The sequence below is a fragment of the Leptonotus elevatus genome, chromosome 15 (genome assembly GCF_054856555.1).
Source record: "Leptonotus elevatus isolate MCC_2025b chromosome 15, RoL_Lele_1.0, whole genome shotgun sequence".
Classification (NCBI taxonomy): Eukaryota; Metazoa; Chordata; class Actinopteri; order Syngnathiformes; family Syngnathidae; genus Leptonotus; species Leptonotus elevatus.
Window position 1 is genome coordinate 7386381 of NC_141253.1, and position 24107 is coordinate 7410487.

The following is a 24107-nucleotide window of genomic DNA, read 5'->3' on the forward strand; positions in this document are numbered from 1 at the left end:
GTTATACTCAATAAACAAAGAATGCTCTACATTACTGGCCCTAAACTAGATATCAAATACTAAACGAATGCTCAAAACGACGTGCTTTTCTGGTGGTGGTGTTTAGTGGGTGTAATTTACAATGTGTCCACTGGAGGGCGCGCACAACCACAAACACAGTACACATAAGTGCGTGTTATGTTATAATTACTGTTAATGAAACCAAATCGATAGAATTTTTCCCGAATATGTATAAAATAAGCATTGTTAATATATACGTTTTAAAACCAACTTAAAATGAAAACAAAACAAGCATCAATGACCGCAACACGAGAGAAACCTGCAGTTCCCATCCTAGCCATTAGTAATGAGTTACACGCTTACTTCCAAAAGGAGTAGGAAGAAGTATACATGTATCTGTTCCTGCCCCTTTAATCTTCATTACATGATTAATATATCAAATATTATTTGTCAACACACGATACAACATTATACAGTGCACAATAAAACTATTCAGTAACATAATAGAACATTCATAAGTGTAACACATTGTGGCCACTGAGCGGCGCTGCTAACCTAAAGTTCTGCTATAATCATCCTTGTTAGACGCATGTGCAGTATATATTTACATTTCATTTGTATGTTTATAAAATAATCAAATATTTGTTATTTCTATTTTAAATTATCTGATTTATAGTTCTAGGGTCAGGGATGGTGTAAATTTTCACCCCTCCCCCCCTCATTTAACACATTGTATTTTATTTTTAGACAAAATATAGAAAACATGTACCATGTTATATTCAAATGTATAAATGTTAGCATTCTTTTGTTTTAATTCTTAATAAGTCGCGGTGTCCCCTCACTGGTGAGCTATTTTTAGAACAGACCAGTGGTCTACTCATACTGCCCTTGGGCATAACTAGTACCCGCTGGCACATTTATTCAATTTTTTTTAATGACATGTAACAGATCACCCCTCCCTTTTTCTTTTTCTTTTTTAGCCACCATTGCACTGATGAAAAGACACATTTTAATTAAGAACAAGTTTTATTCAAGAGTGGTTCTTCCGTAATAAATAAATGCACAGTTCATTCATTCACACAATAAAATTGAAGGGAAGTTGTTTTTCTTTGAAATGGATAATATATACACATGTATACGTGAAGGTTTTCTATTGCCGTATGGTTCGACTGCGTTGAGCAGACACGAAGAGCGTAGAAAGATCAACTCACACAGACCAAAGTATTGCAGTTTTTTTTTTCTCAACTGATTGGTTCTCGCTCTCCATCTGTCCTTTCACGTTAGACACACACGCGAACAAACAAAAAGAAAAAAAAAGTCCGTCTACTGCCACCGTGATGAGCAGATCAACCAGCAATTACAAATACAGTATTGCATCACTTCAAAGTGCTACAGAAATTGGTGTCAACAATCTTTGAAAAACAGGAAAATGTACTTTCAGAGTTCGAGGAGAGTGTGATTGTGGCGTTAAGAATTAAAAACGTCACACGTCTACCTTCTTGAAAGGTTCAAAGTTTTCAGTATTGCAGGAGCTCGAGCGTGCGTGAGAACAACAGGCCTTCCTCATGAGGAGCAACAGCAATTGAAGAAAGTAACCTGAGTTTATCTCCTCGTTAACTTACTGAATATTCAACATCTTTTTTTTTTTTGTGATAATTCATCACATCATTTACATTTTCTCTCTCCTACCCTGCTCAAAACGACCTGATGAGTGTTTCCGTTTTATGTTCTTGATTTTGCGCGTTGGGTAAACAGATGAACATCTGAGAGGAGGAGGAGGAGGAGGAGGAGGAGGAGGCGGCGGCGAAGATGAGAACGAGGAGATTAAGAGGAGCGACATGAAAGGAGATGAGAGGAAGGCCTGTTTGTGTGAGGAAGAGGATAGACAGGAAACTCCGGTGGGCCTGGCAGCAGAGCACCTGTCAGTGAGGAGGGCCTGCTTTCTATCGCCCCCCCCCCCCCCCCCCACACACACACACAAAACACACATGCGCACACACATCCACGTCTTTTGTGTGGCAGCAGGAGGGGTGCCAAAGGAGGAAGGAGCGGGTGCTTAAAATTCCTGCTTCCTTCCTGCATCCATCTCCTCGGCTTAAAGAGCTGTCGTTTCCATGGCAACTAGGGTTGCAAAATTCCTGGGATTTTTTTTTTTTTTCAAGTTGGGAACTTTCCATGGGAGTTCATGACATTGAAATTAGTGTTGAGCATAATCCTGACTAAAACGAGATGATTGACCGAAGCACAAATGAAAATAAAGATCCATTTTGATTTGCATGTTGAATGGGAATGTTTCCAAGGGAGTGCGTGCGGCCATTTTAGTCAGCATTTTCAGAGGGACTTTTTTTGTGGTATTTTTAGATCCAGGGTAAAAAAAATTATAAATGGCTTCAGTCAGATGGTAGATGAAAAATATTTAACTCTGCGATGATAGAATTGATGCATGTGGGATGCTTGTGAAACCTTATGGAGCAAATTGAAAGACAAATTATGTGAAAATTAATCATTATTAATTGGAGTTGGAGAAGTGAACTGCAACCAGTTTTAGGTGGGATTTGAACCCACGCCTCCTGTTTGCTGGTCAAATCTCCGCTGAACTACCCACTGATCCACAGCAAACTTGGTTTTTGTCATTGAGTGAATGTTGCTGTTCCGCATTCCCACAATAAATGTGATGACTTTTTTAAATGCTTAATTTATAAATGCTTATAATATCTCATCATAAAAGATTCTGTACCATTTATTCTCATCCGGGTCAGGGTTGAGCTGGAGTCTATCCCAGCGAACTTGGGGTGAGAGGCAGTGTACGCAATGGACTGGTCGCCGTCCAATCACAGAGCACGTATAGATAAACAACTATTCACACGCGCATATTCACTGTTTCTGTGGTTGTCAGACTTGTAAACCTGTTTCCATTACATGCGGTGTTCCCCAAGGCTCAATCTTAGAGCCCATCAATTTCCTCCAAGATAGCCAAAACCTGTCTTTATATTTCATATTAGTCAAATTTTTGTTTTTAACTTTTTAACTATTATCCTCAATTCCTTTAAACAATGTTTTCAAAATTCCGCAGCTGAACCTCCCATGGAAATTACCAGATGTTATCCACTCCTTTGCAACCCTAATCACACCGAGCGTTCACTTCAACACGTTCACTTGTTAGTCATAAGCGTATTATTAAAATGTGTGTCACCTCAAGTCCAACACACAAACCTGGTTGAAAGTCAAGTTGTCATTTTTTTGGTCACTTATTGGAAGAAGCTGGTTTGTGAGCCAGGAAGCGTTCGGAGCGTCACGGCGGTCCTTCAGCAGCCCGGCGACATGGTGAGGGGGCTGTGATGCAGGTAGGCGGGGTTCACCACCGACACGGGGAAGTTGAAGATGAAAGGCGAGGTGGGCGTGGCCGCCGCCGAGGCCACCCCCGACGACGTCTTGGGCGCCAGCAGCGGGCTGGCGGTGGCGGCGGCCTCGGCGGCGCACGAGGTGGCGAGCAGCTGCGACTCGAACTGCAGCAGCTGGCCCATGAAGCTGAAGTTGGGCGAGATGATGGAGCGGCGCCGTCGCACGAACTCGAAGGCCTCGTCCAGACGCACGCGCTTCCTCTTCATCAGGTAGGCCAGGCAGATGGTGGCCGAGCGGGAGATGCCCGCCCGGCAGTGGACCAGGACGCGACCGCTCGAGTCGCGGACGGAGTCTGAACACACACACACAAAATAGCACTGGATTCAATAAAACTGAATGGAAATTAATTGATTTGTGCAGTTCCAGCAACCTCTGGTGGTTAGTTTATTCGAGCAGTTTCATTTTAATTAGGCATGTTTTTGGCCAGCTATGTTAAAGACCCACGCTAATGGCCAGATGAAGGGAAAATAACAAGTTTGAGTTCATCCACAAATTGGGCATGCATTAGCAAGTAAGTGCCTCAATATTCAGTGATTATTTTTTTTTTTTTCTCGTCAACCTCCCCTCAATATCGTGATAATTATCGTATTGTGACATTTGGATATTGTTACATCCCTAATTGGGACAAGTTCAAAGTAGACAACAACTCCTGTAGTGTACAGTTTGTGTACTTTTAACAGGTGTGGCCTAATAAGTGAAGCCCCGCCTCTTAAAGGCATATATATATATATCTAACATACACACATGCACTAAAATACATTAAAATTTATTCTGTAATTTTATACTTGCAATCTCTTTTTGTGTTCAAATAACATTTATCTTTTTGGTTTTTTTTAAGTTTAAATGTGTTCAAAGTATGCAGGGAGGGGTCCTTGGTATGATGCAGTAATGCAAGTGAAAATAATAATAAAAATAATCCGAGTCAGAATAGTTTAAGACTGTTGATTTTAGTTTAAAAAAAATTAAAAAAAAAAATTAAAGTGGTGATTTAAATGCTAAAAATCCATTTGCAACATCAATTTTTAGAAATGTCTTTTTACTGGATAGTTTCATGCAATACCATCTAACACTTTTGGTTTAAAAAAAAATAAAAATAAATTGTGAGTAGAAAATCTTCTTTTTTTGGGTGGGGGGGTGTTCGAATACAAAATTTGTACAAAACCAAAATGTTGTTTTATTTGCATAGGCATACGCTACGGTTTGCTTATATTTAGGCACTGCGGTTACATTTGTGCGGCTGTCATACCAGAATCGACAACGTCGAGTGCTTCCCACTTCCTCCCTCAACTCTCTTTTCTGTGCACATGCTCGCTCTCACTCGGTTACCACCAATAACCCCATTTGGATAAATAGCCTGATTAAAGTATTTACAGAAAATTCAATTTCCCCCGGCAGCTTCACTGCTTGGATGCTCAAGTAAATATCCTGCAGCACGTGAGGCCGTCTGCACAAAATTAAAAGACAAATTAAATAATGAGTTTTATTTTCCTGCGCTGATTAATTGCGCCGCAATTATTAGTAACATTCATACGGAGGAAAATTGATGAAAAAAAAACCCCACACACATTTATGTATTTTTTGTGAATATTTATGATTTGACATATTCCGGCCTTTTCCATATTTATTGCAGTATTAATGTTCATTAAGAATGGGAAGACGCTTGATTGCGATTGTTCACTTTCGACTCTCGCACTGATGTCAGGTAACAGAGTGTCTGTTCACCCGGTAACGGTGCGGGATGAGTCACGATCTTCTCCCACAGCAGCTAACTATGACACATACCCGCCCGCACCTACACACACACACACACACACACACACCCCCACACACACACACAACGCGGCGCGTCACGCAGACCCGCAAAGCGCCGCCGCGTCCAAGATGTATGCAAAGCTCACTCGGAGAGAAACCGTTGCAAACATATTTTTTGGTAATGCTTTTTGATTTTGATTTTGTTTTTTTGGCCAGGGAGGGAGGAGGGCGCCGCTGAGGCGTGACTGCGACGCATTGCCACAAGTCTGACATCATCTTGTAGCACGACAAGCACATCGTATCGACGATTAACGCCACAAATGTTTTAAACGTGTGATTAATGACCGCCCCCCTTACTTGGAAATCCTGTACTGGGGGAATTCCAGCAGATACGTCCACGTTAAAATTGACCATTAATAAAAAAATCATTATTATTATTTTTTTTTTTACCATTAATAAATGTAAGAATAATGCATATATTTGTGGACACTGGGGTCAAGTTGTATTTTACAATTTTAAAAATGTGCAGGATTTTACAAGTTACGGCATGTTAAAGATTAGACGGCTCTTAATATGAAAAGAAAAATGCGCTGAGGTGTCACCAAGGTCTTACAAATGCAATTATGCCATCTAGTGGCAGAAAAATGACCAACACAAATCAATTTCATACTTGTTTTTTTTTACAGTACAGTACATCTTTTTAACTTTAACTCAATTTGATGAATTATTATTCAATTACTGTATCAATGACTAAAAGATGCAGCCATATTTCTATTAGTTTAACAAGAGTATGAAAACTTTTTTTTTTATTGTACATTTAGAACAGATATAAAATGGGGATTAATCCCGAGTTAACTATTGAATTCATGCAATTATTACGATTAAAAATGTTAATCGTAATTAATAGCTTATACAAGATATTGTATAAACACTCACAATATTGAGAAGAAAAGAAAAAATGGAAAGATTTTTTTTTTTAAACTATATATATAAATAATTTGTTTCTTTCCATGTCATAAGAACTCACCAATGAACTCGATGGCCTCGAGAAACCAGCAGCTGATGTCTTCTTTGTGGTTGTCTTCCACAGGGATACACTTGTACTGGTACGCGCCCTCGAAGTGGTTGGGGCAGTCGGACGACACGTTGAGCAGCGCCGAGATGCCAATGGCGTCGAGGACTTCCTTTTTGGAGGCGTGTAGAGCGCTGCCCAGGTAGAGAAACGGGAGGATCTCGACGGGTCCGCCCTGGAGTAAAAAAAAACAAAAAACAAATCCGGACTTTGAATTCATGATTTCATAGTGGCAATAAAAGATCATCTCGGTACACGGGTACGATATGACCGGCCAAAACAAATGTCACCATTCAAGTACATGATCGCCATCGACTGTCATGACAAGTGAATTTAAAGCTGTCATTTTCAAGGTTCAACTTGTACATAATGTATCACTAACCGTCATAACGCGCCATATTGAGGGAGGAAAAAGCCTCGGCGACGAGTACAAAGGATTCTCTGTGTCGAACATTAACGATGCCGCTGCAGATGACTCAAGTACAAGGGTGACTCCACTTATGTTTTGGGGTAATCGCATTAGTTGTGCAACTCATGTGAAGGGTCACTTGGTGTGTGTGTGATTGATTGCTGTGTAGGGGGAACATGGAGGAAATGTCAGTGGGATTATAAAATGATGCATTTGAGGAAAATGTCTAATTGGATGGCCGGAGCACGTGAAAGTCAGTTCCGCTTATTATGGGTGTGTGTGCCACTGCAATGTATTGTTAATTGTTAAACTTAGTTATGATTTTTTAAAGAGGTCAAAAAATGGTTTAATGCTTATTTGGGGATTGATGGCTTTTTCATTTGATTAGAGTTCCTCGTGTTATACTAACTATAACAACACATCGGCTTGAGTCCAAATGAACAGCCAATCAGCCAAGAAAGGCAATATTCAATATTAATAAATAATTATTAATAATAAATAATGAAATATTTGAAAAAGTCATACATTAAAACAATGTTATATTACAGTGGTGTCGTTAAAAATGTAATGATTTAAAAATAATAACTTTTTTTTTTAAGTGAAATATATAAAAAATGTATTTGTATGCAGCTCCCAGCTAAACAAAACACAACATTTAACATCAAGACGTTTTATTATTACTAGGGCTGGGTTTAAAAAATTATAATTCAATAATCAATATCAAATCGATTTTCCTTTTCGAGCCTGATATCGATTCATAAAATCATGAATCCATTATTTGAATATCTCTTTTTCCCATAAATTTATAACAAAATAGAATTTTAAAGTCCGAGACATTTACTGTTCACATGAATTTCAAAGTATTTTCTAACATTTTTGAAAGACCTGACAATTACAATTGTTGAATTTCGATCTCATCCTTGCGAATGCCAATGTTTGTGTAACTTAAGTGATTTTTTTTTATTACTAAATCATTGAACCAGTTACTTCCTCCACAAAATTAAATTTGGAATGTAATGTTTGTGGAGTTGTTATCATGTCCTTGATATTTATGAAGACTTGATGTCCCATCATAATTCATCAAAAAAAAATAATAATAAAGAAATATCTAAATTGAATCGAACTTGAACTCTTGTGATTCGACATCAAATCGATTGAGGATATTTTTACAATATATATTTTTTTACAATATATTTTAATGAGTGTTGTACTCGAGAGTACGCATTAGCATGGCTGTAGCTGCCTTTATTGAGCCAGAAAAAAAAAAAGAAGTAAAAAAAAGTCATGATGATCTTGTCTCAATTTACTCACAAATTGACTTCCTGGTGTCTAATGCGTATAGAAATTCAATAGCAATACTAGTTACAGTTTTAAAGCCACTGTGTGAGAGCGGAAGAGTTTTTCCTCCCTTTATCATTGGATCAGTGGTTCCTATTGACGAGGCTTGTGTTGGTTTATGTCACCGCTGTCAGAGTCAGGAAGTGATCAATACTGCTAAGAGATGTAATGTGAGGAGGAGGTGGAGGGAGCGGGGCGCCAAACTCGCTCATCCTGTCCGCGGTTTGTACGCCGCCGCCGGAAGCTCCGAGACGCCTTCCAGTGTCCACCTGACATGGCGGCCATGACTATCTCTTTTCTTCAAAATGGCACAGAGGCCCGATTGTCTGCACTCGATCCGCTTGTGTTCCAAGGAAATGAAGCCGGGGACGCATGTGACTGCCGGCGTGGCATGAAATCGACACAGACAAACGAAACAAGGCCGCCGGGGTCACAGGAAGTGACGGCGGCGAGGAGAAATAAGTGGCGAAGTGTGGCCGGGCCCGTGCTGTCATAAGACAAATACCTCAGCGGCACGAAAAACAAGACGCCGTCCCGCGCGCACACATTCACTTGGAGCGGATGTGAGAATGCAAACAGCGGTTGAGATGCCCTTGAGCAAGGCAAATAGACAACAGCTGCTGCTGTGTTTGAATTCAACTGCCACTTAAATGGAGTGTTTGTCTAAGTACTGGTCGGTGCTATTCATGTTGTTAGCACAGAGTATTTTTGAATCCTTAATGTCACACAGCAGCGGCAAAATGAATTATTTGGAGAGCTTTTTCTATTTTTTGTTATGGGGCCAAATGATAGAAGCTGCAAAATGTGGTTAACGGACTTCCTGCTCATGCATTATTTTGTCAATTCATCAATGAATTGGATTTTTTAAACTTAATTTCTATCTCTCTTTTTTTTTTAAACATGACATTAGTTCAAATTGACAGGGCAGAAAATACACAAACATAAATTATGATTCAGTTCCTGGTTTGGTTCGTAACATGATAGAAAATAAGCAAAACTGTTAATGGTTTTCAAAACAAAAGCAGAAGTTTGAAAATGTCTTATTATGATTCAACAATCGTACAATATTTACTGTTGGGAGGCTGAAATTCTGAGGATTTGGACAATTTGACATAAACGTGGTCTCAAAATGATTTAAAAATAATTATCAATAAATTTGATAATTGATTACTTCTTGTGTACTCAATTGATCATTGCAACTCGAGTACACTGCGATAACTATGATAACAGGTCGACGACATGATGGGTTGAAGCTATTGAATCTGCTAAATTGTTGTTTTCTATATGATAGGCTATATGTAAACACAAATGATGTAACGTCAGGAAAATGGCCGACTAGTGGCGTTAGTTTTGGTGTTCTCTCATTTCAACAAGTCATACAGACATGTTTAGGGCCATTTGGCCTTGGCGGAGGTCTGTGCTCTACTGGCTACCTTTGTAGGTACAGTACTTGGCATTATGAATGCTGAGACTCCAGTTTTTTTAATACTTATTTCTGGTATCATCCTTTGGACTCTCACCTGGTCGTGGTGCGGCGTCCCGCAGGACGAGCAGGACGAGTCGACGCTGGACTGGCTTGTGAGCGGGGGCAAGGATTTTGTCTTTAAACAAAACTCGGGGTACTCGGAGAAGAACCTGTCGTAGCCACCTGAGAACAAAGCAAGAATGATAACATTAGCTCTTATAGGTTAGGACGGAACGCGGCTTGCTTAGCCGTAAAAACGCACGACTATCTGTTATGAAACCTCTCAATCAGGGGTCACATGACCTGTTCTAAAAATAGCTCACTGATGTTAAAAATATGAACTTTTGGATAATTAGTGAGAATGTATTAAATATATATGAATATCATAATAAAAAAAATTAACACATGTATTATTTGAGCTGATTTGTTGTTTTAGAAGTGTTGATGAAACTGGTTTCAAAACGTTCCTAACTATAATATCTAATATGTATATTTGCCATTAATTTTAAGAGAATGATGATGTATTCTCCTATGCAACTTTGGTATCTGTGTCACACACACACACACATCCAAACAATGCATCACAGTCTAAACATAGCAGCGTCGATTGGACGGTTCCATTAAAATCAAATGTTGATTTTGTCAGTTAGTGCTTCCCTTTTTGTCATTTAGCCGAAGCATCCCGTCTCGGAAGTGATCATGTGAGTATGCTGGAAGTCCTTCTGGCTTTGTGTAACATCAACGCAAGAGCATTACCTCATGCACTCAGCGAGCAGCAATGATATGCGTGTGTTTAAAAAAATGGTGAAAGCCCAAGCAGATGCACAACTGCTTTAGTGTAATTGAGCCACACACACAAACACAAAATATTAAACCATCTTCAATAAAGTGGACTGGCGATTGAAAGCAAATCTAATAAGGAACATGTATTTTTTTTTTCATCTGTTCAGATTATTTATTTATTTCAAAATTACAAGTCACTTTTATTTTTTAGAATTTACAATATAAGCACCACAAAAAAGAATCAGACTGAGGATTGTGGTTTGAATAGTCGGTATTTAAAATGAGCAGCTAAATAACTACATTAAGATAAATAAATAAAAATAGCTGTACCAATGTTTTGAGACAAACTGTTATCATTTAAAAACACAACAATTATGGCAGTAGTGAATTGTGTTGCACCACCGAGAGCTCTTTCTTTTATTGTTGACTCTCAAGCAAAATGCTTCCATTCAAATGTAAATATTTCAATTGGTCGTTGGCGATCCTGAATGCATCAATTATTACCCTTCATACATGAATGAATGGCGCAGAAAATTAAAGTGAACGGCCTTTTGTTGACACACGATTGGAAGAGAAGCGAAAGGGAGCAGCCGTTCATTCTCACCTTTGAGCAAGTAGATGTGCGAGGCCGTGGAGTCCCCGCACAGCGCGTGGAGCACCAAACTGGCGGTGCTGTCCTCCTTCACCGCGTCCGCTTCGGGCGTCCTCTCGTCGTACAGCACGACGGCCGAGTACATCCCGGAGCGCAGGCGGGCCCGGACCTCGTCGTCCCCGGCTAGTATTTGGTCCAGGCTCAGCACGGAGCCCTTGGCCCTGCGGCGCACGATGGTGTTGCAGCGGGCGTTGACAGCCCCGCGGATGTGGCCCGCGTTGTAGGCGAGGAAGGAGCGGCAGTCGAGCAGCAGGCACCGGCCGCCGTCCTCCTTCAGGAGCCGCTTGAGCACCGGACAGTCCATTTCGCACAGGTCCTCCATTGCGGCTCGCTCGCGCTGCTGGTCTGCGGACTTGGCTGTGGCTCGCCTCTGGTTCGGGATCCCGCGTGGATTGACGCCCACCCCCCCCAGCACGGCAGCGCCGCACTTCTAAGCGAGCATCTCGCCTCCCGCGGAGCTCATTGTTACCGCGACCCCCTCTTTCTGTCACTCTGGCTTTCTCTTCACGATTGTTTCGACTCTTTTCCTTTTTTTCTCTCTCTCTGTCTCTCTCTCTCTCTCTCGCTCTAAAGAATGAGGAGTATGGCGTCTGGCGTCACGACGGAGGTGACGTCATGGGGTTGGCCAATCACAGGCCAGGCAGTCTCGCGCCCCTTTCCTCCCCTGCCGTCCATTCACAAAAAACAACACATCAATGGAAGCGTACTCGATGAGGAAAATTGGACTGGGACGCCATCATGTCGACAACATAGTAGGAAAGGAAACGCTTCACTTAAAAAAACAACAACATAATGCTCACATTATCGCCCTTTTCTGACTCGAATATTTGGTCATATTACCGCGATCTTGGTACGTCATTTGAACGGAACGGAACGTTGGTTTGTGTTTTGCGCATGCTCTATTCGCAAGAACTCTTATCTGTTGAGTACAAAAACTACTTGTGTGCGCGGCGGCCATCTTATGTTGCCAATCGCCAAGTGAGCCTAACTGACATTTTCACGTTGTTTTCTTTCTCAATGGAGAAATTGCCACAGTGTGTGTGCGTATATAAGTATATACAAACGTCCGAAATATGGCGGCGCAGCACAGAACCAGACTTTCGGAGCAAAACCGACTACTCTATTAGTGTGGCGAGTGACATGAATAACATTTTTTATTGACCGTTGAAAATTAAAAGATGAAATGACGTCTTTTTGACGTCAGTCTGTGGGTCGCGATTTAAATCGGGATATGTATGCGGGAGTGACTCTGTCCGCTAACGTATGTAAAGGGATTATCCCGACCGTTTCAGAAACTGGAAGTTTTACTTAAACCCGAATATTGACTGCATGTAAATGTAGTCAGTGTCTCCGATTGTGGTTTTACATTATAGTAGTGGTGTAGAATTTCATTGCATCTTGATGGGTGCGTCTAATATTGTGGCCCTTTCATTTGGCTAAGCTAACCAAAGTATTACAAACATTAAAATAAACACATTATTACATTTATACCCCTTACCGTCCGTTTCAATTAAAAGTATGCTTTTCTTTTTTTGTAACGACAGATTTTCATTTTGGCTCTCAAAATGAAAATCTGTTCATGTAGGTGTACAAAACTGTACGATATAATTATCTAGGCCATTACATCAAAATGTCCTGAATTAGTCTATTGGAAAAAAATCTACACAATTGTTCTCACCAGCGTTACAATTTCGATACACAACATTGCAGAGCAGTTGTGTGCAGTATCGAAAGCGCAAGTGTTTTTGCATGAAGCACGCGCACACATGCATGTCCACGTTCGTGTGTGTGTGTGTGGGTGTGTGTGTGAGCGTGGTTTCACAAGCAGAAAAGCAATTTGCATCTTCTATCACGCAGTCTGAGTTGAGTGTGCTCAGGTATTTGCATGTTGATCTCATTTCCATGGTGACAAGACCAAATAGTGCAGCAGATGAGAAAGGAAAGGCAGACTTGGACAGTTTGTACACAACAGGCATTCATTCTCATTGCGCACACACAATATTGAAATTCCAACATACTGTATACGACCCTGTGAGTGAAGCTGTATTTTTTCAAATGAATGGACTTTTTTTTTTTAATGGAAATACTCATACTACTATCATCTAATAATGTAAATGTCCCCCCTTATAGTATAGGCTTAAACCAAATATGACAGTCTGTGATTTTGCGTAATTAGGCAAAAACATTCATAAGACTACTACCTTTATAAAGTGTACACAAATAGTTTTAGATGTGCAGTGAAAAGAACGTAAGACATCCAACTGTTCTTGGCGGCTCATTCATGAATCATCATTTTGACGATGCTTTTGGAGGCCGCCGTTTAATCCCACCGCCGATGCTCTGCGGCCGACTTGTGGTGCTTTCAAATCGACTCCGCCATTGACCCTGGAGATGATGCGAGATGCTTGCGTCAGGGGACATAAGTCACTTTTAAAGCACTGAGAAACTGCAAGGCCGTGTCACTGTGATTGGCCATAAACTCTCCCTGAAATCCTGTTTATGCAGCTCAATTGGATTTTGATTGACCTTGTATAGTAGCGCATTAACTGGATATGTAGTTTACGGTTATGGGAAAGACTGGACGAGAGGGAGGGACGGCGGATGATGAAGAGCGGGGAGGGGAGGCGGACGGCATAGTAAGTAGCGATCACGTGTGCTGGATTGTAGCGTCCATGAACACACGAACGCACCACGCCGCATTACTACCGAGCTCAAACGGGCGGGATGGTGCAGCTGCCGTAGCAACAAGGGAGAGGTGAGGAGGGGGCGGAGACAGCGGGTAGCCAGATTAGAGCCGATTGGTCCGGGGGAGACTCTGCGATGATGTCATCCCTCGCTCTGTCATCCCCTGTCCATCCATTCATCCCCTCACGTTCGTAGCCCGCATGCATGCCGTCATCCGTCATACAGCCCCGAAGTGGGGCGGGTTGTTTTTTTTTCCGTGTAAGCACACGTCACTGCTAGTAAATATCTCTTTCACTCCCTTGCCTTTCTGTGCAATACAACTGAATGTAGTATTGTCACAAGAGAGCACATTGATCGTCGAATGTGCTATTGTGCGTTTCTAGCTTTGCCGGGCTTTTCCCCCTATAGTAGCTGGGCAGTGCACTTAGCATACATAGCACGGAAACAACTGCCCTGGCATTAATTGTTGAATTGGATTGCTGAATAATACCACATTCAAGTGCTGGTTATTATGCACCCTGTGTTAGTGCTTTGGTTGGCATTTGCTTTTGTCAGATAATGCAAAACTACAAAATAATTTATATGAAAACTTTGTAGACAGGTGGCACATACGCTGTCATTTTGAGTTACTTGGGACTTGTTGGAGTTGTGCAGACGAGTTAACGAGTTGACTTTAATAGTCTGCATCGCCGTTTAAAGATTAAAGTTGATGAACTCATTCAACCCCAAAAACGTGTATATATATATATATATATATATATATATATAAAGTTATTTTTTTATGCTAGAGCGTACAGGCTTTGATGCATCTTCTGACCTGAATAGGTCGCTTAAAGCAATGGTAGTTATTACAAAAAACGGCCAGCAGGTGGCAGCAGAGTATAAAAGACCAGCCAGAGCAGACGTTGCAACAATCTCTTTTCCCCAGTGTTTTTAACCAGTTTGTGAATAATGATGAAACTTAGCTATATTGTAATGCTAATTGCTGCAAAACGGAAACAGATACAAACATATTCCAATATACATATAATATAATATATTCCGATTGGTCAATTTACAAAGGATTTAAAGTGCAACTTGCCCAATTGCTGCCATCTCCAGACTATAAAGCTCTGTCGAGCAGAAAAAATATCTGGCTAACAAGGCGACACAGTCTTCATACGTCTGGGTGGCTAACCACTAGACTTAAAATATTCATACCACCGCGACCCAGGAGATGGCAGCGAGAAGCGAGGGTAGCGTTGCAAAGTGAAGCTCCGACTTGATCATCAAAAATTTATGTTGAACAATGCGCCGACTACAACTGTGTGAATGTGATACAATAATTGTACGATTATACAGAGCTGTCAAAATTAATCAATTAGTCAACAAGTAATCGATTATCAAATTAATCGACAACTATTTTAAGAATCGAGTAATTATTTGTTGCCATTTTTTAATTTAAAATTGTCCAAGTCCTTGTCCACTGATTTCTGTAATCGTTCATGAAAGAAGACTGATTATCTTCTGTGTTTAATCAAAATAAGACATTTGCAAACACCTGTTTTTACCTGTCATTGTATGAATACGAAGTACAAAATAAACACCAATCTCCGGTTAATAAACAGTAATCAGGGGGGGAAAAATGCTTTTGTAATACATTTTACTGCAAAATTAAAATTAATCCGATTAATCGATTGAATAATCGATAGATTAATCGATTCTATGAAAATTCATATGCACAGCGACACTGCTCCAAATGTGAAAAATTTTCAACTGGATAGGTTCGTTGATGGCTTGTTGCGCCCCGCTAAGTGCAGTGTGAAAAGGCCTTAACTTGTTTTGTAGTATGTCCGCACTATGCTACAAGCATGTGGAAATAAAAAATGAGACCAATAGCATAAGCCCTAGCTAAATATACAAGCCTACTCTGAAATATATAATATAAGGCACTAGTGAAATAAGACCCAGTGAAACAGAGAAATGCTTACTGGTCATTTTTTTACACTGTGGAATGTAAGATGAGACTGGCCAGCTTGTCCCACGAATTAGAACAATTACATTCAGTGCGATAGTGAATTGTATTTTTAATCATTTGTTAACAGTTCAACTTTGACGAGGTTTTTGCGCAACTCAGTGCTGTTGTAATTGGTTAGTTTTTTGTACAGTATTTATAGGTCATTATTATTGCAATCACCGTCTAAGATTAGATATTTACCTTAGCCGTTAAACATTTTTAATGTGTGAAAAGTGCAGTCGTGAAGTCAACATTTCTTCACCAAACACCGTAATTACACTTTTAATTAGTATCTATTTGGATCTGTTGATGTAAACATCCCCACTCTTCCACCCAAGTCGTCGGCCTCCTCGACGCTAATAATTCTCAGAATGAATGCCGCTGTCGGTGAACTGGAACTGAAGAGTTGCTTCTAAAACTTTAATGATCTATAAAAGAGTGAGTGACAAAATATCATCTTAAGCGACACGTTCATGTTCCAAGTCCTTTGATTAAACTCCAACTGTCTTTGGGCTTCAGCTTCTTTCACAAGGAAATGTGAATGCAGCCAACTTTTGTTATGTAATTGTTACATAATCCTCCATATTGTTAGACAGGCAACAGCCCACATTTTACACGTGAGTCGCTTGTTGGTGGTTCGCCGTGAAAAGATGATAATGGACCTCATCCTGTGTTGCTCTAACAATAGACACCATCGAGGCCGTGACATCATATATGTTGCTGTTTTGTACACTGGTTTGCAATCAACTTTAAGTAATGACTTGTATTTGTACATTAAACCTGCAATTTAACTGAAATACGACACAATTGCCATTCCTTTATCCTTTGATCCTTCAGTGCACCAAAATGTATCCATTTTTGGCTCGCAGTATTGCAGTCTAATCGTTTAATGCTACTAAAATTGCTAAAATTCATACTTTTAATGTCATCATGATCATTTACTACAAATAGAACATTTGGAATGTATGAAAATGACACGTGTGTCTCTATCCTCGGTGTTCAGCGCATTATGACTAAGTCGACAATTTTAATAGAACAGAATGTACACTGAAAAGTGAACGATGTTTAGTCATTATGAGATGTGAGTCACCTTCCAAGCACAAACAGCAATTTTCCTCCTCTGCATATTCGCCACCTCGACTGTCAACCACATCAAAGTTAATGGTGAATACACAATTTATTTTTTTATTGTTACGTTTTAATTTACACAGGCTTTTTACACTTGCATGAATGTTGAAAAAACATTGTATAAAAAATTGCCGTTGGTAACAAATATGGCACTCTGCCATATTGTATTGCATGGCCCCTGGCACATATGGCAATTTGCAATTTGGTGACAAAAAACAACAACTCGATTTTAGATTTGCTAAAACCTGGTCTAAGTGGTGACGCAGGTGGTCACATGCGCGGTTGAATATATTTCCGCAAGTGGGGATCTTCTTGCAGTTTCTTGAACTTGGCGTAACGATCGCTTGCATGGACGGAAGTCAAAAGGTTGGCGGTGAAGAGTTTCTGTTCAAGTTCTGTACACCACATATGATCATAAAAAAATCACACATGGTGACAAGCATGTATTAATATATATATATACACTGAATCTGTGCTACTCGCTAATCCCTTAATCCAATGATTAAACCCTGAGTGTTTACTGCTGCACTGCTGTTGTTACCGCATCAACATGTAATAGCATGCCGTATATGCATGTTACCGAATAGAAGAGGAAGAGATACAGAGTGTTGCAAAAGAGTAATCGAGAGGGCAAGTGAGGGTGAGAGGGCAAATTGAGTAGCGGAAATGAAAAAGAGCCAACGCGAGGACAGATCCATATTCGCTCTGTGACATGGCCAATGACTTTGGCAACTGCTGCGCTTTATGGTGCAACAAGAGATGCCATAAGGCACATTAGTAACCGTCTCAAAGAGCAGCACATATTTCCAAGCTTGATCATCAGAATGGAAACAAACGAAGGAGATGGTGGCTTCATAATAATGACTCAAGCGTGGGTGCGCTGCTTTTTTTTTTTAAGGTCTATATTGTGTTTGTCTTTGCGGTGTCGGTTAATAAGTAATAGACACCCAACCACAGGTAAGCCATGGAGCCACACAACAAACACACATGTGCAAGGTCATTGCACCGATGCCCTTCTTGTCTGGACTGAGGTGACCACACACAAGCACACACACACACAAACACACAATTAAAATGTGTTTACTCTCTCACACTGAACTGTCACCGACTTACCCTCATGTGCGTAAATTGGAATTCTAAAATGTCATCAAACAAAATGCATGTTTACTATAACAGCACGTCCATACATTGAAACTAGTTGGACTTGAATAAATATGAGAACGTAGTTTGTCGGGGAGGGGGGGAGGTAAAATAGCTTTTTTTTCCCGAAATATGTTGAGCATTGCATAATTGATGAATTGGGATTTTGTTCTTATTGTTAGCAACATATCGCACGTCGAAATGCAAATAGAAGTGCGCCAACATTAGGTGGAAATGGCGCGTGAAATGTTTTTATACGATATTAGAAATAAGTCTTATGAATCGATCTCAAAGTGAATGGAAGAACAATGTAATACGACGGGTTAATTCTTTGTTAGGCAATCTACAGTACGATGGGGAAAGAATGGACAAAGCAAGGTCTATCTCTGATTATTTGCGACCTTTAACTATTGAAATCGATGTTTAATGCATGAGCTCATCCACAAAAAAAGCCAAATTAAGTGCTTCAAATGAAAATAACTGATGTGAGTCAACGGCGACCTTTCGCTTTAGGACCACGGCCTCTTTGATCGAGTGCAATTCCAAGAATAGTTAGGACAGGAATTTTCGCTCTGTTTGTTTTGGTGCACATGTTTGTCTGATGTATCAGCGACGGTGATTTTTTTGCAAGTCATTCACATTTTAAAGGACTGAGACAGCAAGAGTTGGGATGTGGCGGCCTATTGGCCAATCGCATGTCAACAAACGAGCGTGCAGCCGTAACTACTCTCCCATGTGAGGCTGAGTGAAAGGTGAAGAAAACAGGCGGTTCATATTTTTGGACATCAACTGTACTGTGTGTTACTTTGCAGTTAATGTTAAAGTAGCACTAAGGAACTTTTCAACCTTAGTAAAATATTTTCATAACTCTTCTGATGAAACATCGACTTAAAACTAGTTGAATGGTACCTTTGCCATGGCCTGAGGGGGTCTGTATCATTATTACTGGCACTAAACAACTTTGAGGAGGATAGAAGGAACACTGCCACACAAAAATCTACAAATGTGCTGACTGCTTTATGGCACACGTCACTTCCCCCTTTACCCATTTGTTACAAAGACGGAAGTCAATTTGAATGTTGTGAGCTCAAAATGACGCTTGTCCTCAGGAGAAACGTGGTCTTCCTTCAGGCATGTTATATGGTGGCGCCATAATCAACCTATATTGAAAGTTCCTTAGTGTTTGCTTAAATGTTTTATTGATTGTATTTGTTGGATATGCTGGCCACATAAGTCCTTTCTAAAATAAATAAATAAAGTTCAACATAAAGACAAAAAAACAACTAAAAACACAGCTTCCAACTCTTAAAAGTGCACATTATCGCTGTGCTGAAAGCTATTCGGGATTCAGATCATGAACCCTTTTGGTAGCCGTGTTTTTTTTTGTTTTTTTCCTATTCAACTTAATTCCATGCAGGGAGAATACTCAAAAGATTCAATTAGTTCCAAATTCCACTTCCTGGCCCCCGTGGCCATCATAAATGGTAATTACATAAAATGTTTGTCAGATTTTGCATCATTGAAAACAGGATGTTAAGTTTTAAATGAAAAGCCTTATACTCTAAATTAGAAAATATAGGTTGTCTAAAAAAACAAAAACAAGTTTAATTCGGATATTTGATTGACTTTGCTGTTTTTGCAATCCTATAATTCCCTTGGCCAGAGCTCACCAACTGATATTAGAGCAGCATTGAAAATTGCTTCCTGGCAAAAGTTCAGTACCAATTTGAGCAGCTCACACTGCTCCAACGCAAAGTACAGTTTACGACTTTACGTTATCCATAGCGAGTTTCTGGAAACACAGGATCTGTTCTTGACAGACCACACAGCACAATGCCTGCTACTAAAGCCCGTGACGAAAACACTGAACTCCACGAGCAGGCGTTCACGCAAAACCAGGGAAAGTCTATTCGGAGGGTTGCATTGGAATTCCACATCAACAAAAGCTCCATTCAGTGGATACTTTGTGGTACGGGTAAAATTTTATCACCATCAGCTTCTCAGTCAGGGACACAAAACAATAAACAGGTTTGAACTCATGCTGACCTTTCTTCTCTTTTCTGTTCTTACGCCTCAGATAGAAACACACTGATGAAGTGTGTGAGAAGGGGTCTGGGTGAAAACTGCGTGAGGGGGGTTGGAGAGGAACAAGAGGAAGTGGAGTGTCCTTGTTAATGAGACACGGTCACATTTAAGTGATTGGATTTCCTCCTCCAGTGTGCCGCTATGAGTCAATTGCCCAGTAGCCTGACAAGCAACCAGAACTTACACAAAGTGAAAAATGCGCTCGCTTCCTCGCACCCGCAACACCCCTTACCCAACCCTCCTTGTGTGCTTGCTTAAAGGCGCACGACACCACACAAGCCTTGAAGCATTATCACAATCTGCCACATCCTCAACACTTTTCAAAGATAGAATGAAATGTGCTGGAACGTTCACCTTCCTCACACACTTCCTGCTTACACGTCACGCTGCATTATAAAAGAGAGAAACCGGATGCTTTTCTTTCAAGCTCTGTTAAAATAAGCCTTATCTCAAGCAATAGGCTGCTCCGGAGTTAGGTTAATATAGTTCAAATTAGGGATGTTCGATAAAAAAAAAAAAAAATCCAGTACGAGTACTCAACTGGTACCGATACTACTAAAATAGAGAGACCGGGGCTAGTTGTACACAGACTGTTAAATGCCATTATTTCTCAAAAACAAGGGGTCAAGTTTGTGGACCTCTCATTGTATCATGGCTGATGTGGCATGATGTCTTGCTCTTTTAAAGCTGGTTGCTTTATCCAATGCGACTTTGCCACGGATACTTATCTGTTTGTGCTAAAGCAATAATACGCTCCTTGCTTAAAAAATAAAATAAAAATAAAAAATACCCATAGTCTGCAGACAGTTATATCCAGCCAGCCATTTTCTGTAACCACATATCCTCATTAGAAATGAGCGTGTGAGCTGGAGCTGGATAAAGATCCTTTTAATCCTTTATTAGTAAACTGAGGTGTTGACAGATTAGCCGTGGTAGTGTGCAGTTTTAAGGTTGGATCCTAATTTGTAGGACTGAAAGTCATTGAAAATACCAAAACCCAGTATCATCTGTATTAGATGTGCCCTACTAACCAGCACTTGGTATATAGCAGCTAGACTTCCGCATTCATATGAATTATTCCTAGAGCCTGTCACAAAATTGCACCAGCAAAACTTGCCAAAAATAAACTAGAACAGAACCCAGAAGATCGCAGACCTTCTACGTTCAACTGTTAACAAAGCTGATTTGCGTCTATTGCTATTTGGAGATAATGCTGGCTACTATTATATACTAAATACTGAATATTTAAATTCTCACGTTTTAGTCAATCAAACGTGAGGAGTAGGGGGGAAAAAAACAAAGAATGTTTTGGCTGGAATTTTCAGACCATCTTCCACTTACTCTATTATGGTTGTGGCAGTAGCTCATCCGTATAGACTTGAAGGGTTTTGGACCCTGGTCACCCCAACTCCTTGTATCTCTGCAAATGTGTGGTCTGGTTCTCCATGTGGTGCTGAATGCTACAAAAAATACAAATCACAGTGCAACTGAATTATCCTTCAGCAATTCTAATTATTATAGAGAAAGACACAATCCAAAACACTCATTTTGCAGCTTTCTTGGAACCTTTGCGATTGTGCAAAGCATAGTAAATTGACTTGTAAATGTTGGCTTGTATTTATAATGACTTCGATGATATGAATTAAACCAGATGTATTACTTTTTATGTTTTAAAAGCATCATTAGCTTTAAAGGCAGTATCCTCAACTTTGTATTACATCAGATGGCTTTGGATACTCGCTCACTGCCAGTTTTGTTATTACTGTATCTGCTCCACCTCCCTATACATGCGTCATAGTTTAAATAAAGGTCACCTGCCCATTACACTTTGTGGGCATGAAGAAAGCTGTGGAGACACAGCTAAAAACATGGTCCATTCATTTCAATGGGGGGGATTTATCAATGTCTTGAGATGCCATCTTCACATGATCAAAATCAATTTTTAGCTTGTAAATGAATGAAGGTGAGAAGCCAGTTTGACAGCCAAGTGAATGTCACGATCTAAGCGCAGTGGGCCTAGTACGGCAGTTGCGGGAGAGTACGGTTGTGCAGCAAAGGAAGATAAATGAGACAATTAAACACGACTTGATGGCACCTCAGTGACTAATGATGTTTCCTTCCTCCCTATCTGAGGACACACAAACACACTTGCTCGTAAGTAAGCACTGAGGAGTGAGTCTGTGCGTGTGGGTGTTTTCAGGTGGATTAGAGACTGTTTCGTGGTTTCCATTGCTGTATAGACAAACGGTGTGAGGCATCGAGTGAGACGGTTAGTGTGGATAACAAATTTACTTTTGAGTTTTATACTTTCGCAATAATAGGCTATGTGATGTAGTTATAGTATTTTTCATGTAAAATGTATGCAAATCAATGCCTTGTAACACAAAGGGAATTGTTTTTTTACACTGATATTGTGTGTCAGATATAACCAAGCCCTGCCACGCAGAGCAAAAATCTGTGCGTAATTGATGCCCTTCTAAAAAGGTTTATAAATGCCTGCAAGACTGCAGCAAAACACTTTTTTTTGTCAACTGAAACTCCTCAACTCAATCTCAACACGTGTTGGCAGCAGGATGCTAGATGGCAACAAAAACACCACTTGTCTGAATGAAGCTACCCAACTTACTTCAACATAGTTTCTTAGCACTAAAATGCTACAAGATGGTGACCTGCTTTGGATGAACCACATAAACGTCAACGTGTGAATATGTATTTGACCCTCTTGTTAAGAATAAATAAAATAAATAATACTTTATTGAATTTAAATACAGGTACTTACCTCTTGTAAGAACGTTTCATTGAATTTCTAGAAGAAAATCTACAACACTTGGCATTTTGTTGCTGGCTAGCAACAAAATAGCCAACTCTACTTCTATTTTCTAGACAAATTTTAAATAAGTCAAGACGAATGACAATATATATATATATATATATATATATATATATATAAATCTTAAACGAAAATGACCTTAAATGAACTTATGAAGCTAAGCTAGCATTAGCTTAAAACCCAGACCTGTTTTAAGCAAATGCCTGCGCTAACCATTACAAATGTGTCTCGATACTTAAGTTACAACAAAAATGTGTATTGTCTATTTGAAGCACTTACTGCACACTTGCTACGTGTTCCCAGGTACAGACTGTATTAGCTTTGCGCTAGCTAACTTCCTGTTGTGTTTAAGGTGGGACTGAGTGGAAGCCCGCATGTGATAATTAGTTTGCCTCATTAAAATGGACGCCAGGCTTTGTTGTGCCATCTGGAGCCACTGTCCTACCTCCTGTTGACTCGCCAATTTGAGCTCCTTGTTCCTGGACAACACACGTTTATATCAGTGAGTGTGTGCGTGTGTGCGTGCGTGCGCGTGCGCGTGCGCGTGCGCGTGCGCGTGCGAGGCGCATGTTGCCAGACAAAATGTCCCCAAGCCCTTACAAAAATAGACCTTAAAAATGAATCCCTGTCTTCTAATCCTGTTATACCAAACTTTCCAATTTTGTGATAATTAATGCTAGAAAATTTGGATAATGTTAATTTTAAACATAATTTAATGTATGAATGTCAATGAACAATTGTATGCACACAATTATATACTTGAGCTGTTACTTTCTTTTTCAATGAGTAGCACTGTGTTGCTGTAATTTATGCACGTGTAAGCTAAATATGACTTAAACCACTTCTGCTTGCCACATTCCTTGCGAAGTTGCATTGATTGTATTGTATGCTGGGCACAAAGGAGGGTCACATATAAGTAAGGATTTCCACATATTTGCACATGAATGCTGATGTCTATCACATGCCGTGAGAATTATGGGTCAAATATGCAGCCCAAGACGTTTATTTATATGTCTGAATTTCTTTTTTTCTCTCTTTTTTTTGTTAGTACTCGTTTTTACATATATGCAATATTAAATGCCCTATTCAAATAGATTCTGATTCTAATAATTTATATTAAAAATACATATATTGTTTAAAAAAAACATGTAAAAAATCAAAACACACATTCAAAGGGTGAATATGTTTCAAATTGGAAGTTGTTGCTGTTTTCTAGCTATATTAAGTTAAAAAAAAAATATTGCATGATCTTACAGGTGCGATGAATATACTTTAGCGCATGGACTAATTATACTTTCCTAATTCATCTTCCTAAAAATATCGTATATGTGCTATAAAAGCAAACATGTTTCATAATAGTTTTTTATTTA

At 39.9% G+C, this 24107-nt stretch overlaps 1 protein-coding gene and 1 long non-coding RNA gene across 2 annotated transcripts; both read right to left on the bottom strand.

Moving 5' to 3' along the window:
- Positions 1-1013: 1013 nt before the first annotated feature.
- On the bottom strand, positions 1014-11515 carry dusp4 (dual specificity phosphatase 4). Its single transcript, XM_086097262.1, has 4 exons — positions 10826-11515; positions 9494-9621; positions 6182-6401; positions 1014-3694 (listed from the first exon to the last, which is right to left on the bottom strand). Exons 1-4 carry the CDS (start codon positions 11193-11195, stop codon positions 3306-3308), a joined length of 1107 nt encoding a protein of 368 aa, XP_085953388.1. The 5' UTR covers positions 11196-11515; the 3' UTR covers positions 1014-3305.
- Positions 11516-12879: 1364 nt separating this feature from the next.
- Positions 12880-23165, bottom strand: LOC147161810 (uncharacterized). Its single transcript, XR_015097290.1, has 3 exons — positions 23017-23165; positions 21249-21367; positions 12880-13258 (listed from the first exon to the last, which is right to left on the bottom strand). It is a non-coding gene; the product is annotated as an uncharacterized LOC147161810 (long non-coding RNA).
- Positions 23166-24107: the final 942 nt, after the last annotated feature.